The 17697-nt window shown below is 37.6% G+C and overlaps 2 protein-coding genes across 3 annotated transcripts in view; one reads left to right on the forward strand and one right to left on the reverse strand.

Moving 5' to 3' along the window:
* Positions 1-17697, reverse strand: part of cdk5rap1 (CDK5 regulatory subunit associated protein 1) — a 47640-nt gene that overhangs the window by 22999 nt on the left and 6944 nt on the right. Inside the window, exons 1-2 of one of the 2 annotated variants that reach the window (XM_061923986.2) lie at positions 3389-3888; positions 1446-1549 (exon numbers count right to left, since the gene is read on the reverse strand). In XM_061923986.2, coding sequence (XP_061779970.1) covers positions 1446-1549; positions 3389-3638 — 354 coding nt within the window. In that variant the 5' untranslated portion in view covers positions 3639-3888. Of the gene's footprint in view, positions 1-1445; positions 1550-3388; positions 3889-17697 lie in introns of those variants that run through there. The other variant, XM_061923987.1, reaches the window with a different exon arrangement.
* Positions 6671-17695, forward strand: ghrh (growth hormone releasing hormone). Its single transcript, XM_061923990.1, has 5 exons — positions 6671-6743; positions 6873-6980; positions 7339-7437; positions 17314-17418; positions 17532-17695. Exons 2-5 carry the CDS (start codon positions 6904-6906, stop codon positions 17638-17640), a joined length of 390 nt encoding a protein of 129 aa, XP_061779974.1. The 5' UTR covers positions 6671-6743; positions 6873-6903; the 3' UTR covers positions 17641-17695.

Genomic DNA, 17697 nt, shown 5'->3' on the forward strand with positions numbered 1-17697 from the left:
GCGCAATATATGTATGTGTGGGAAAAAAAATCACAAGACTACTTCATCTCTACAGGCCTGTTTCATGAGGGGTTCCCTCAATCATCAGGAGATGAAAATCTCCTGATGATTGAGGGAACCCCTCATGAAACAGGCCTGTAGAGATGAAGTAGTCTTGTGATTTTTTTTCCCACACATACATATATATATATACATACATACATATACATTGATATATACAGTATATAATTTATAAGTATTTATTTTGCTGTTTTTGTTTACATGTTAAAGGTGTTTTAATGAATATACATGCATGTTTAACATATAGATTCCTTTCTTTAATGAAGACTAGAATATAAGTTGGTGTATTACCTGATTCTGATGACTTGCATTGATTGTAATCAGACAGTCGTGATGATAACGTCTACGTTTTCAAATGGAGGAGAAGAAAAGTTCCTCCTTTCTGTCTAATACCACATGAAAGTGGTGGGTTTTTGGCATCCTATTTGTCCAGTTTCCATATTCGTTTTTATGCACTTTACAGGAAATATATTGGCGTCAAACTCCGTAGCTTGCTAGCTTGTTTGCGCTGGCTTTCGGAGACTCTTGTTTTGAAAGCGCAGGCGCAATGGCGCGGCACTTTTATTGTGAAGACAGGAACGTCCTCATGTGCGGTCAGTCTTGAGGCTTTTGACGGTACGGTTGAAATAAAACAAGTATCTTTTTTCCCTCACACTTTTGATTGATTGATTGGAACTTTTATTAGTAGATTGCACAGTACAGTACACATTCCGTACAATTGACCACTAAATGGTAACACCCCAATAAGTTTTTCAACTTGTTTAAGTAAGGTCATGTGACCACCTGGCTCTGTTTGATTGGTCCAACGTCACCAGTGACTGCATCTGATTGGTGGAACGAAGTGAAACGTCACCAGTAAGGCAGGCACTTTGAAGGTCTGTCTGACAGACCAAAACAAACAAAGCGTGCATTAACAGATCGATAAAAATTAGTAGCGAGTAGCGAGCTGAATGTAGATAAAAGTAGCGGAGTAAAAGTAGCGTTCCTTCTCTATAAATATACTTAAGTAAAAGTAAAAGTATGTTGCATTAAAACTACTCTTAGAAGTACAATTTATCCCAAAAGTTACTCAAGTAGATGTAACGGAGTAAATGTAGCGCGTTACTACCCACCTCTGACATAAACACATATGCACACACATAATATACACACACATTGATATGTACATACAGTATATACACACATATATAAAGGTGTATATATACTGCGATGAGGTGGCGACTTGTCCAGGGTGTACCCCGCCTTCCGCCCGATTGTAGCTGAGATAGGCTCCAGCGCCCCCCGCGACCCCAAAGGGAATAAGCGGTAGAAAATGGATGGATGGATATACATGTGTACATATATGTTTATACATATAAATATATATGTATTTGCATTATGCATACCTCATTTAAATATGTGGTGCGTTGATATCCGTTCCTTTGTAGAATGGACCAGGCAATCTCCGTGTCATTTACATTCATTTGGCATCCATATGTTTCAAAGTAGACTGTGACAAGACAATGCATTAGTTCAGCGATCCTCAAACTGTGGTATTTGCAACATTAGTAGTACGCGGGCTATATCTAGTGCAGACCTGGGCATTCTACGGCCCGGGGGCCACATGCGGCCCGTTAAGCTTTTCAATCTGGCCCGCCGGACATCTCCAAATATTATAATTTTTATTTTTTAGATGGAATCTGAAGCTGCCATTATGATGTGCAGTGATATTTTCAAATGACCGTAAGTCTTGAATTATACAAAATATTTCAATGGTTGGAATCTGCGCTTTTGCATGATATATTAGTTACTATGGTAATACAATTAGTTACTATGGTAATCTAAGTCACAGCAGCTCAGATAGATAGTACAAGCAGTGTGGGTGGGGAGCGTTTCCACAGAGTGTTTCCAGAGAGGCCAGCCTGAAATGTGGGTGTCAGGGACAAACATGGAAGGAGATTTTTACAACAAAGTTCTTAAGCTTAGTGATATATCAGATTGTAGGTGGGTTTTTTTACCCTTATTTCGCTGTTAGTTGCATTTTGCTTGATTGTAAAATATGTCGATCGAGGGGGGGTGAAGTTAATATGTTGTCAATATTCAGTGTTTTATTGTTCATAGTTAATATTGTTTTCATGTACATTCTGGGTGTCTCATTCAGTAAAAAAATTTGAATTCCATTCCATTTTAAAAGGCGGTCTGTCATAATGTTTATAGCATCCATCCATCCATCCATCCATCTTCTTCCGCTTATCCGAGGTCGGGTCGCGGGGGCAGCAGCCTAAGCAGGGAAGCCCAGACTTCCCTCTCCCCAGCCACTTCGTCCAGCTCCTCCCGGGGGATCCCGAGGCGTTCCCAGGCCAGCCGGGAGACATAGTCTTCCCAACGTGTCCTGGGCCTTCCCCGTGGCCTCCTACCGGTTGGACGTGCCCTAAACACCTCCCGAGGGAGGCGTTCGGGTGGCATCCTGACCAGATGCCCAAACCACCTCATCTGGCTCCTCTCGATGTGGAGGAGCAGTGGCTTTACTTTGAGCTCCCCCCCGGATGGCAGAGCTTCTCACCCTATCTCTAAGGGAGAGCCCCGCCACCCGGTGGAGGAAACTCATTTCGGCCGCCTGTACCCGTGATCTTGTCCTTTCGGTCATAACCCAAAGCTCATGACCATAGGTGAGGATGGGAACGTAGATCGACCGGTAAATTGAGAGCTTTGCCTTCCGGCTCAGCTCCTTCTTCACCACAACGGATCGATACAGCGTCCGCATTACTGAAGATGCCGCACCGAGCCGCCTGTCGATCTCACGATCCACTTTTCCCTCACTCGTGAACAAGACTCCTAGGTACTTGAACTCCTCCACTTGGGGCAGGGTCTCTTCCCCCAACCCGGAGATGGCACTCCACCCTTTTCCGGGCGAGAACCATGGACTCGGACTTGGAGGTGCTGATTCTGATTTATAGCATTTAATCAGACATTATTGTGAGGTTTTGTATTAGTGTTCCCAAAAATTAGATATACCGGCCCACAGACACATTTTTTTCCTCTAAATTTGGCACTCCGAGTCAAAATAATTGCCCAGGCCTGATCTAGTGGTACGCCAAAGGATCACTTGGTAAAGTACAGTGTTTCATTTTCCTATATTCAAACACAGTGTTACTGTTCAAATGGTGTGTCATGTTACAGTGGTCAAAAATATTAAATGTATTTGGTAAATAACATCTCTGCCTAATGCTACTTTATTAATGTTGGTCATTATGGTGGTAATTGGGCAGCAATTAGAAATGACAGAAATAGTACTTGGTGGGGGGGGGAATGAGAGCCACTGTGAAACTATTCAGACAAATTCAATTACCTTTTCGTGAATTCCCCATCTCCACGTCGTCGGGGAAATACTCATGTTTGTATTTTTTGTCTGCAACACTTTCTTTCGTACTTGGGACTCCTCTGATAAAATCAGAAAAACTTGGACCTGAGGAGATTTTAGTCGTGAATGTTTTCCTTTTCTCGTTTGAATGACAGCACAATCTGACCTGTAAACTCCTGAAGGGTGTCCACGCGTGTGGAGAGGAAAATAAAGTACTTAGGTTCTTAAATTGTTTCATGTCTAGTTCGCTAACTGGCTAACTACACTCGTTTGATTAGCACTTATTTCCAAATATATTACTTTAATATAGCATTTGAAGCTACTACGTGAGCAGTTTGGGATACCAGCGTGAGCCTCGCTGACAACAAGAGCACAATCGTCTATTTTCGAGGCGTCGCCATCACAAAACCGGAAATGACTATTGTCTCAAAAACACCGCATTGGTTGACAGTGACGAATATGAGTGAAATAAACCACTTGTAGACAGCAATACAATGTCTTTCAAATGTTGTACAACATTACTTTAGTCGGGGAAAAGTCTCACTATTTCACGAAGCCGACGCCGCTCGGTACACGACGGTGCGCTTTGAAACGAACTCGGATATGTTTTACTGGGAACCCTCTTTAAATCTCCTGGTGCCTGCAGTCCGTCTGTCATTACGGTTCGTCGAAATTCGTGACTACCATAAACAGGTCCGGACATATTTGCTGTGGAGCGTCTCTCAAATTGCTTAATTCCCATACAGATTTGAATAAGATACATTATTTTTTCAAAAATCTGGAATTAAAAAAAAAACGTGTGGAATAGTATTTTTGTATTTATTAAAATATATATTGACTTGGGATTTAGTACATGTAAATTGATCAATACATCGAATTATGTAAAACCATGTTGATTTATGTATGTATTTATCTTAAAAAAAAAAAGTAAAATAAACACATTCGTACACATTGATATAGGCATACTGTAAATACATGTAAAACTTATTAAAAAACAATGTACAATAAATATCCATCCATTTCCCACCGCTTGTCCCTAATACATTTTACATTTAACTAATTCTATTTTTTTTGTTGTAAAATATATACTGAAATACTTAAAACTTTACAGACATTTGTCTGTACAGAATTGTTGTACATTTCTCCAAATATTGTATTCTATTAAATGCTCCTATTTCAAACATTAGACGAGGGGTCCCCAAACCGCAGCCCCAGTGTCCAAAATCCGACCCGCGGGAAGACCCAAGTTTAAAAAAATAAGATAAAATAAAAACATTTAATAATTTTTTTTTAAATCTGTCTTTTCTAAACCATTTTCGTGTAACCGCTTGTTACTCTCGGTGTCTCCTAGCTGCTCAGGCAAATCATATTGTATATATATATATATATATATATATATATATATATATATATATATATATATATATATATATATGTATATATACATATATATATATGTATATATACATATATATGTATATATACATGTATATATACATATACATATATACATACATATATATATATACATATACATATATATGTACATATATATATACATACATACATATATATATACATACATATATATATATATATATCCATATATATACATACACACACATACATACATATATATATATATATATATATATATATATATATATATATATATATATATATATATATATATATATATATATATATATATATATATATATATATATATATACATTAGACAATACATGTTAATATTAATATCATGGCCGTGTTTCTATCTATGTAGATTAGTTGGGTAAAAACACATAATAAAGAGAACTCTATGGTTATAATTAGGGATGTCCGATAATATCGGCTGATAAAGGCTTTAAAATGTAATATCGGAAATGATCGGTTTCAAAAAGTAAAATGTATGACTTTTTAAAACGCTGCTGTGTACACGGACGTAGGGAGAAGTACAGAGCGCCAGTAAACCTTAAAGGCACTGCCTTTGCGTGCCGGCCCCGTCACATAATATCTACGGCTTTTCATACACACAAGTGAATGCCAAGCATACAGTACTTGGTCAACAGCCATACAGGTCACACTGAGGGTGGCCGTATAACCAACTTTAACACTGTTACAAATATGCGCCACACTGTGAACTCACACCAAACAATAATGACAAACACATTTCGGGAGAACATCCGCACCGTAACACAACATAAACACAATAGGGCTGCAACAACTAATCGGTTAAATCGATTAAAATCGATTATAAAAATAGTTGGCGATTAATTTAGTCATCAATTCGTTGGATCTATGCTATGCGCAGAGGCAATTTTTTTTTTTTTTTTTTTAATCAACCTTTATTTATAAACTGCAACATGTACAAACAGCTGAAAAACAATAATCAAAATAAGTATGGTGCCAGTATGCTGGGTTTTTTTTCCAATAAAATACTGGAAAGGATAGAAATGTAGTTTGTCTCTTTTATCCGATTATTAATCGATTAATCGAAGTAATAATCGCCAGATTAATCGATTATCAAATTAATCGTTAGTTGCAGCCCTAAAACACAACAGAACAAATACCCAGAACCCCTTGCAGCACTAATTCTTCCGGGACGCTACAATATACAACCCCCGCTACCCCCTACCTTAACCCCGCCCACCTCAACCTCCTCATGCTCTCTCAGGGAGACCATGTCCCAAATTCCAAGCTGCTGTTTTGAGGCATGTCAAAAAAAAAAAAATGCACTTTGTGACTTCAATAATAAATATGGCAGTGCCATGTTGGCGTTTTTTTCCATAACTTGAGTTGATTTATTTTGGAAAACCTTGTTACATTGTTTAATGCATCCAGCGGGGCATCACAACAAAATTAGGCATAAGAATGTGTTAATTGCACGACTGTATATATCGGTTGATATCGGAATCGGTAATTAAGAGTTGGACAATATCGGAATATCGGCAAAAAAGCCATTATCGGACATCTCTAGTTATAATCACATACCCAGAAGTTATAAATATGCCTCATATTTTCATGTTTGCACTGCATGTTTAATGCCATGTGGAGCATAAGCACTGATTTCATTTAAATGATCAATATACACACCGACACATGATGTGTTGGCTACTTTCAGTCAAAAACAATGCTAAATCATTGCCCGTGCAAAAAAAAAAAAGTTCAGAAGAAGGCATGATTGAGATGTTGGGAGTGACTGGAAGCGTGCAGGTTGGGTATAAAGTGACCGTGGGTGCAAGGGAGAACAATCAGTGGTGTTCCAGTACTTTGTGGCGGAGAGAGATGACTGGAGCATAAAGAGGAGCTACAAGGATCACACACAATATTTCACAGTGGGGTAAGCAAGTCTATGCTTTTTTTTTCTACATGCATGTGCTATTTCCAATTGTATTTTCGAGAAGGAAGTGGAGTTCCGGCATTTATTTTTTTTTTCCAATGAAATTTCCACTGCTGTCATTTCTTTTAGCTGTCCATTCTTGTATGTGGTCACCTTTATAATGGAGAAAGCTGCACTGATGCTGTTTTATTGCCTGCTCACGTCTACATCAGGATCCCCACTGTACCCATCCATCAGGTACGTTCAAATACATCTTTAGTGTGTTTGTTTATTTCTATTTTTTAAGACAAAAATAGTTTCCTTGTACAGCATTACACTCAAAGGATGTAATAAGTTGAAAGATGCAGCCTCTGGTAGGGTATTTTCAACCTGCAATTTCCATGCCAAAAGACTAAAATGTGTGTATTAGTGCCATAGTCTTTTTATTAAAGGGTCAATCTATTATTATTATTTTGTTGAATTGTGGAACTCTTTGTATGAAGTATATCTACATAAAAAACCCTTTTGTTTTATTGGTAGATATTTGTAAATGGTACAATAATCCAGTATGATGTATATTTGTAATGTAATCTACTTTATTGGGGGTATTTTGCAGGTTTGGCCAGAGGGACACGTCGATCCTAATGACATCATCTCTAAAGAATCCACTGCAGCTTGAAGACACAAGTTCTTCCCAAGAGAGAGCAGAGTTACGGTCAGTACGTTGTTATTGTAGACTGTAGTGCTTGGAAGGATTATCGACAATCAAATAGGAATAGTTACGAGCTACATGCCGATTCATGGCATGGGTGTCCAAACTTGTTCCACTTTTGCTGGACCCATCACTTCTGTTCTACCATATTAATGCAATTTCTATGACTTTGTAGACTACTTCCAGTCTAAGTAGTTTATTATACGTTATATATTTTGTGCAAGGTTGCAGCGGTCATTAATTACTTGCAAGAGGAGCGATCGTGTTACTTAAATAACAGTCTATTCTGCCATATTATTGCAATTTCTATGACTTTGCTGACTATTTCCAGTCTTAGTAGTTTATTATACGTTATATATTTTGTGCAAGGTTGCAGCGGTCATTAATTACTTGCAAGAGGAGCGATCGCGTTACTTAAATGACAGTTTATTCTGCCGTATTATTGCAATTTCTATGACTTTGTGGACTATTTCCAGTCTTAGTAGTTTATGGGTTACATATTTTGTGCAAGGTTGCAGCTGGCATTAATTTATTTTAAGAGGAGCGACCGCGTTACTTAAATAACACAGTCTATTCTGCCATATTAATGCAATTTCTAAGACTTTGTGGACTGTTTTCAGTAGTACTAGGTGTTGTGATTATATATTTTCTACAAGGTTGCAGATTGCATGAATTACTTGCAAGAGGAGTGATTGCGTTAGTTAAATAATACGGTCTATTCTGCCATATGATTGCAATTTCTATGACTTTGTGGACTATTTTCAGTCTTAGTAGTTGCTGTGATTATATATTGTGTGCAAGGTTGCAGCTGCCATTAATTACTTGCAAGAGGAGCGATCGCGTTATTTAAATAACGCCGTCTATTCTGCCATATTATTGCAATTTTGTATAACTTTGTGGACTATTTCCAGTCTTAGTAGTTTATTATACGTTACATATTTTGTGCAAGGTTGCAGCTGTCATTAATTACTTGTTAGAGGAGCAATCGCGTTATTTAAATAACACCGTCTATTCTGCCATATTATTGCAATTTTGTATACCTTTGTGGACTATTTCCAGTCTTAGTAGTTTATTATACGTTACATATTTTGTGCAAGGTTGCAGCTGTCATTAATTACTTGTTAGAGGAGCGATCGCGTTATTTAAATAACACCGTCTATTCTGCCATATTATTGCAATTTTGTATAACTTTGTGGACTATTTCCAGTCTTAGTAGTTTATTATACGTTACATATTTTGTGCAAGGTTGCAGCTGTCATTAATTACTTGCAAGAGTAATTTAGTTTATGGGTTACATATTTTGTGCAAGGTTGCAGCTGGCATTAATTTATTTTAAGAGGAGCGACCGTGTTACTTAAATAACACAGTCTATTCTGCCATATGAATGCAATTTCTAAGACTTCGTGAACTGTTTTCAGTATTACTAGGTGTTGTGATTATATATTTTCTACAAGCTTGCAGATTCCATGAATTACTTGCAAGAGGAGCGATTGCGTTAGTTAAATAATACGGTCTATTCTGCCATATGATTGCAATTTCTATGACTTTGTGGACTATTTTCAGTCTTAGTAGTTGCTGTGATTATATATTTTGTGCAAGGTTGCAGCTGCCATTAATTACTTGCTAGAGGAGCGATCGTGTAATTTAAATAACACCGTCTATTCTGCCATATTATTGCAATTTTTTATAACTTTGTGGACTATTTCCAGTCTTAGTAGTTTATTATACGTTACATATTTTGTGCAAGGTTGCAGCTGTCATTAATTACTTGCAAGAGTAATTTAGTTTATGGGTTACATATTTTGTGCAAGGTTGCAGCTGGCATTAATTTATTTTAAGAGGAGCGAGCGCGTTACTTAAATAACACTGTCCATTCTGCCATATTAATGCAATTTCTAAGACTTTGTGGACTGTTTTCAGTAGTACTAGGTGTTGTGATTATATATTTTCTACAAGGTTGCAGATTGCATGAATTACTTGTAAGAGGAGCGATTGCGTTAGTTAAATAATACGGTCTATTCTGCCATATGATTGCAATTTCTATGACTTTGTGGACTATTTTCAGTCTTAGTAGTTGCTGTGATTATATATTGTGTGCAAGGTTGCAGCTGCCATTAATTACTTTCTAGAGGAGCGATCGCGTTATTTAAATAACACTGTCTATTCTGCCATATTATTGCAATTTTGTATAACTTTGTGGACTATTTCCAGTCTTAGTAGTTTATTATACGTTACATATTTTGTGCAAGGTTGCAGCTGTCATTAATTACTTGCAAGAGTAATTTAGTTTATGGGTTACATATTTTGTGCAAGGTTGCAGCTGGCATTAATTTATTTTAAGAGGAGCGAGCGTGTTACTTAAATAACACTGTCCATTCTGCCATATTAATGCAATTTCTAAGACTTTGTGGACTGTTTTCAGTAGTACTAGGTGTCGTGATTATATATTTTCTACAAGGTTGCAGATTGCATGAATTACTTGTAAGAGGAGCGATTGCGTTAGATAAATAATACGGTCTATTCTGCCATATGATTGCAATTTCTATGACTTTGTGGACTATTTTCAGTCTTAGTAGTTGCTGTGATTATATATTGTGTGCAAGGTTGCAGCTGCCATTAATTACTTGCTAGAGGAGCGATCGCGTAATTTAAATAACGCCGTCTATTCTGCCATATTATTGCAATTTTGTATAACTTTGTGGACTATTTCCAGTCTTAGTAGTTTATTATACGTTACATATTTTGTGCAAGGTTGCAGCTGTCATTAATTACTTGCAAGAGTAATTTAGTTTATGGGTTACATATTTTGTGCAAGGTTGCAGCTGGCATTAATTTATTTTAAGAGGAGCGAGCGCGTTACTTAAATAACACTGTCCATTCTGCCATATTAATGCAATTTCTAAGACTTTGTGGACTGTTTTCAGTAGTACTAGGTGTTGTGATTATATATTTTCTACAAGGTTGCAGATTGCATGAATTACTTGCAAGAGGAGTGATTGCGTTAGTTAAATAATACGGTCTATTCTGCCATATGATTGCAATTTCTATGACTTTGTGGACTATTTTCAGTCTTAGTAGTTGCTGTGATTATATATTGTGTGCAAGGTTGCAGCTGCCATTAATTACTTGCAAGAGGAGCGATCGCGTTATTTAAATAACGCCGTCTATTCTGCCATATTATTGCAATTTTGTATAACTTTGTGGACTATTTCCAGTCTTAGTAGTTTATTATACGTTACATATTTTGTGCAGGGTTGCAGCTGTCATTAATTACTTGCAAGAGTAATTTAGTTTATGGGTTACATATTTTGTGCAAGGTTGCAGCTGGCATTAATTTATTTTAAGAGGAACAACCGCGTTACTTAAATAACACTGTCTATTCTGCCATATTAATGCAATTTCTAAGACTTTGTGGACTGTTTTCAGTATTACTAGGTGTTGTGATTATATATTTTCTACAAGGTTGCAGATTCCATGAATTACTTGCAAGAGGAGCGATTGCGTTAGTTAAATAATACGGTCTATTCTGCCATATGATTGCAATTTCTATGACTTTGTGGACTATTTTCAGTCTTAGTAGTTGCTGTGATTATATATTGTGTGCAAGGTTGCAGCTGCCATTAATTACTTGCTAGAGGAGCGATCGCGTTATTCAAATAACACCGTCTATTCTGCCATATTATTGCAATTTTGTATAACTTTGTGGACTATTTCCAGTCTTAGTAGTTAATTATACGTTACATATTTTGTGCAGGGTTGCAGCTGTCATTATTTTCAAGAGGAGCGATCGCGTTACTTAAATAACACAGTCTATTCTGCAATATAATTGCAATTTCTATGACTTTGTAGACTATTTCCAGTCTCACTAGTTGTTATAATATATTTTGTGCAAGGTTGCAGCTGCCAGTAATTACTTGCAAGAGGAGCAATCGCGTTATTTAAATAACATGTTCTATTCTGCCATATTAATGCAATTTCTATGACTTTGTGGATTATTTCCAGTCTTAGTCGTTTATTATGGGTTACATATTTTGTGCAAGATTGCAGCTGGCATTGATTTCTTGTAAGAGGAGCGATCACGTTACTTAAATAACACTGCCATATCAATGCAATTTCTATGACTTTGTGGACATACCATGAATTGATTAACGTGGATCCCGACTTAAACAAGTTGAAAAACGTATTCGGGTGTTACCATTTAGTAGTCAATTGTACGGAATATGTACTGAACTGTGCAATCTACTAATAAAAGTTTCAATCAATCAATCAATCAAAGACTGTTTCCAGTCTTACTAGGTGTTGTGATTATATATTTTGTACAAGGTTGCAGATTACATGAATTACTTGCAAGAGGAGCGATTGCGTTAGTTAAATAACACAGTCTATTCTGCCATATGATTGCAATTTCTATGACTTTGTCGACAATTTCCAGTCTTAGTAGTTGTTATAAAAATGAGCTGCAATTTTTTAATAAAAAGAAACTGTTCTAAATGTGTCCACTTGATGTCGCAATAGCACTTCTGTTAGGCAAGCAAACGGTTGATACCGAGGCCAAACAAACATGCCAAGCAAGAGGTACACAGTAAAGCGTGGCTGCGGCTTTTCCCCCTTGACCCAAATGCTCTTGCTTCAAACCCATTGTGCTTTGGAAGCCTCATTTTGTGTAACTCAAACCTCTTGAATAGTTTCTACCACAGTTTGAAAGTTTTTTTTGAGTTACAAACAAGATTAATACATGGAAATGACACACAAAGTGTTTGATACTTAGAAGAGTTGTAATGTATTTATTATTCATTTTTGTATTTTGTTCAATCCCAGATAGGCTGTGACTTAGTTTAATAGCTTTGTAAATACAATGTGACAAAGTTGAAGTTTGTGTTCTTAATGAAGTTTTTTGAAACTGCATGATTTTTTCCCTTATAATTTTCAACTAACTTGAAGTGTTTTGTCAAGACGATTATTTGTAATAAATGCATTTTCAGAATGTGTTTGTTCTATGTTTGTCAAAAGTAAAACAAAGAAAAGAACCTCAAGTTGTCATATTTTTAAGTTATTATGCCTTGATTTTTGTTATGTTTAGACTAAAGGGGAGGTGACGGCAAACAGACACCAGGGGGCAGTATATACAATTATTTATTATATATATATATATATATATATATATATATATATATAGTCAACTATATATATATATATATATATATATATATATATATATTATAAATAATAATAAACAATACTACTAAACTAAGGAAATGGAGTGTGAACTAGAATACAAGAGTGTGTGGTGTAAGACTATGTGTGTAGTTAACTGAAGTGAGTGTTACCAACGTGTTGAACGAGATACGAGGAAGTCCATGGGGCAGGCAGGTTATCCGGGGCGAGAGAGAGGCGTCGGAATCCAGGGGCGAGCGAGAGGTCGAGAAACGAAGGAGGTAGTCAAGAGTCCAGAGGGAGATCCAGGGAAAAGTGAAACGCACAGCTCACTTTCCAGGCGACGGAGGGTAGGTACACCATGAGAAAACTAAGTTCCCGCGCCGATCCCTGGGTCCACTGGTCCTTTATTGAGCTTGCCCTCATCAGACCCAGGAGTGTAGATTGCCGGTGAGTGATTGCAGCTGGTGGCTGCTGCAGGGCGGGGACGCGCACGGCGCGTCCCTGGATGTGCGCACCCGTGGGCGTGTCCCGAGGTGCGCACAGACGGATGAGCGGCGTTGGCAGGAGCCTGAGCCGTAACAATTTTACCAGTCCGGCCCACTATGTATATACACACATACTGCAGTCAGGTGGAGACCCAGATGAGGACGACGAGCATGCAGATTAACTTCCCTGAGACGGTTTCTCACAGTTTGTGCAGAAATAATTTGGTTATGCAAACCAATTGCTGCAGCAGCTGTCTGGGTGGCTGGTCTCAGACAATCATGGAGATGCACCTGCTGGATGTGGAGGTCCTCAGCCAGTGTGGTTATACGTGGTCTGCAGTTGTGAGGCCGGTTGGATATACTGCCAAATTCTCTGAAACGCCGACTGCACGCTCCCTCAAAACCTGTGGAATTGTGCTATGTGATAAAACTGCACATTTTATAATAATAATAATAATGATTAGACTTATATAGCGTTTTTCTAGACACTCAAAGCGCTTCACAGAGAAGTGAGAACCCAGCATTCATTCACACCTGGTGGTGGTAAGCTACTTTCATAGCCACAGCTGCCCTGGGGTATACTGACGGAAGCGTGGCTGCAAGTTTGCTTTAGTGTGGCCTTTTATTGCCTAAGGCACACCTGTGCAATAATCATGCTGTTTAATCAGGATTTTGATATGCTACACCTGTGAGGTGGGATGGATTATCTTGGAAAAGAAAAAATGCTCACTAACACAGATTTAGAACAATATTATAGAGGAATAGGAAATGCTCACTAACACAGATTTAGAACAATATTATAGAGGAATAGGTGGAGGGTTACCCACATATGCGGTCCTCTCCAAGGTTTCTCATAGTCATTCACATCGACGTCCCACTGGGGTGAGTTTTTCTTTGCCCTTATGTGGGCTCTGTACCGAGGATGTCGTTGTGGCTTGTGCAGCCCTTTGAGACACTTGTGATTTAGGGCTATATAAATAAACATTGATTGATTAATAGGTATTTTGTGTACATAGTAAAAGTTTTAAATCACAGGTGTCAAACTCAAGGCCCGGGGGCTAGATCTGCCCCGTGACATCATTTTATCTGGCCCGCAAACACCTGGAAATGATGTGTCAATAAAGTACTTAATATTTTCTCACTAAATGTAATAGATTTTTTTCAAATTGACAGAAAAAATATATGTACTGCTTGACATCGCATGCCTTTTAAACTTTAATAGTATCCATTATTGCACCAAATATTACAGTATATTACAAATGATAAATGATAAATATCATACTTTTCAAACATTTTTTGTCTAAATAAAAATACTTAACTTTACAGCAAACTACCCATCAAATAAATTAAAAAAATGACAATACATTTTACAGTGTTCTTTACAGCATATTACTGTAAATTGAAAAAAAAAAAAAAGTTTGCAATAAAATTCTGTTGACTGAGCTGCCATATTTTTACTGTAAAATATTGTTTTTAACGGTGCATTACTGTAAATGGAAAGACGACACTTTTGCTTCTACGGTACAAAAACTGGCAGCTAAATTGCCAGAATAAAAAAATGACTTGTACTGTTTTTCCATTAACAATGTAATGTTGTAAAAAAACAATGTAAATTTAACACAAAAATTCTGGCAACCAAACTGCCAGCTTTTTCCATAAACCCCCCCCAAAAAAGTGGTACTATTTTTCCATTTACCGTAAAATATTGTAAAATAACATGCAAATTCATACATTATTCGCTGTTACAAGCCATAACTGCCATGTGGCCCTCAATGAAAACCATTTTGACATCCTTGTTTTACATCTTTGACTTCAACTGTTAGAATAATTGTTTGTAAATTATCATAAAAAACTTTGTGTTGAAATGAGTTCCAGACAAAAGGACAGGGGCTGACTTTGAGGCCGACCAAGAGTAAGGCTCGTAAAACTCCGCTGTGTAAGGGGGAGAGCCACATGAAGGGTTTTGTTCTGGCCCAAGGACTTCAAAGCGGAGAGATGACAGGATCTGCCCAATTTCCAGACCAACTCTTTTTGAAGTATTTTACGAACTCTTTTTGAACTATTTTATGGAACTCTTTTTGAACTGACCTTTTCTGTGAACTTTTTTGCGTCCTTTGTCCTTTGGAAACAGCGGTGGCCAGGTGGTCGGGAAGGGTCCAAAATAAAAGAGGGAGGCATAAGATCTTTTGGCAGAGCGTGCTAAGATACTGTACAAGGGTACAGTGTAAAGGCGACTCTCCTCAATATATTGAGTCTAGGGATGTCCCGATCCAGGTTTTTGCACTTCCGAACCGATATTGTTTTTGCACTTCCAATCCGATACCGATACTGACCGATACCGATACTGACCGATAATGGCCTATCCGAGCATGTATTAAAGTTTAAAGTTATTTAGCCTACTTAGTTGTCAGAATCATGTTGAAAAGGGTTTTAGTACTCTTGATAACAACTAGCCAGCTGAATTAGGTGAGTTTGAATAATACACAATGGTTGGTAACAAGAAACTGACCTGTTTATTCAAGGATAAACACAAAATAGACAAAATTATACATGACAAACAGAAATGGCATCATTGAACTAGGGCTGGGCGATATGGCCTTTTTTTAATATTGCGATATTTTAAGGCCATATTGCGATACACGATATATATCTCGATATTTTGCCTTAGCCTTGAATGAACACTTGATGCATATAATCACAGCAGTATGATAATTCTATGTGTTTTGATTGATTGATTGAGACTTTTATTAGTAGGTTGCACAGTGAAGTACATATTCCGTACAATTGACCACTAAATGGTAACACCCCAATAAGTTTTTCAACTTGTTTAAGTCGGGGTCCACTTAAATTGATTCATGATACAGATATATACTATCAGATATATACTATCATCATAATACAGTCATCACACAAGATAATCCCATTGAATTATTTACATTATTTATAATCCAGGGTGTGGAGGGGGGCGCCGGATGTAAGTGTCAAAAAGACAGCCAAAGGAGTTTGATATGAGAATAAATCTAAAGTTAAAATATAGGGTAAAAATGCATCTATTTGCAGGAAATGTAGTCTTGATTTTCAACATTTTCTTTTAAGGCTTGCATGTCTACATTAAAACATTCTTCTTCATACTGCATTAATATATGCTACTTTTAAACTTTCATGCAGAGAAGGAAATCACAACTAAAAAAATCACTAATTTTTTCATAGGGTGTTGATCTGGACATTTTTGTCTCGGCATTTTGATGGTGTGGACGTGTGGCACCGAACGGAGATAAGCGTCTCGACAGACGTTATAATATTTGAACAATGATGACGAAAACTGTTTTCTCTGTCGTGTCGGTGTGTCGAAAATTGTTATGCGCTTATTTTTTTATTTGATTTTGTGCGTGGCATATAATTGCTATGCGCAGAGGACGTTTAAACAGTGCGCAATTGCACAAGCGCGCACCTTAGAGAGAACGTTGGTCACACGGCTGCGCTAGCATCACAGCTAACGTTAGCCATGCTGCTACCTCTCTGCTCGGGGAGGACGTATACGTATGTGACGTATGACGTGACAGTATGTGACGTGTGTAAGAAGGTGCACTTGCTGTCTGTGAGAGGGAGACACAGGAAAGAGTGAGAAGAGCCTGTCGTGTAATGCCAGCAGCTAAAAGCAACTGCGTTAGAATCCACAGACCTGTGAATGTGTTGAAGGTGTGCTGGAAAATGCGTAACGGAAATTATAGGGAGCAGCAGAAAAGTGGAATGTATTATTTAAATAGGTGCGTTGGAAAACACGGAGCGGAGTTTTTTTTTTTTTACTGGATCTGGATCGGCATTTTCCCATGCCTTGCCGATACGCATTTTTTTGCAAATATCGGACATCCCTAATTGAGTCCAAATTGAATTCTGTTTCTGTTTGATTCTTTGCCTCTTGTCTTGTTTAATAGATGTCATCAGTGTTTGAACCGGACATCAACTCATGAAAAATGAGAGCAAAAACCAAAAAACACTTGCAGGACACTTTGCTTATTTTTTCTTTTGTTGTTGTTGTATTTTATCATGCATTTATACATATTAATTCTCGGGGATGCAAATAAGGTGACGTTTAATTTGACCAATTCTAAAACTGAGTTTTTCTGTCGAATCTCATTACATTGTGCAGGTATTGAAGACTAAATAGTGATTTAGGACCTTCAAAAATCAATTGGGACTTGACAGAATCTAAACTGTTCATTTCCACTCATTTCAGTTTGGCTCGCCATGCAGACGCCATCTTTACAAACAGTTATAGGAAAGTGTTGGGCCAAATCTCTGCCAGGAAGTTCCTTCAGACCATCATGGGCAAACGTCTCGGGTAGGTATAGCGCCGAATGAGTAAAATCCCTCCCAATTGTGTGCAAATCCAGCCAGTCCATTGTATGACTAGGGCACAATAGAATTTGAATCATCGGCGTTCTTTTTCCACAGAGATGAAAGTGCGAGTTTTATGAAACGCCAGTCCGACGTGTATGAAGGAACATATAAAGAAGATATGACATCCATCCAGAGCAATCAGAGGTACGGGAGGACTTCATGAAATGGCGTCAGGTAAACAGAAGACGCAAGCAAACAAACACACAGCAGGAAGACCTTC

Source organism: Nerophis lumbriciformis, linkage group LG28, assembly GCF_033978685.3.
Source record: "Nerophis lumbriciformis linkage group LG28, RoL_Nlum_v2.1, whole genome shotgun sequence".
In the NCBI taxonomy this organism is placed as follows: Eukaryota; Metazoa; Chordata; class Actinopteri; order Syngnathiformes; family Syngnathidae; genus Nerophis; species Nerophis lumbriciformis.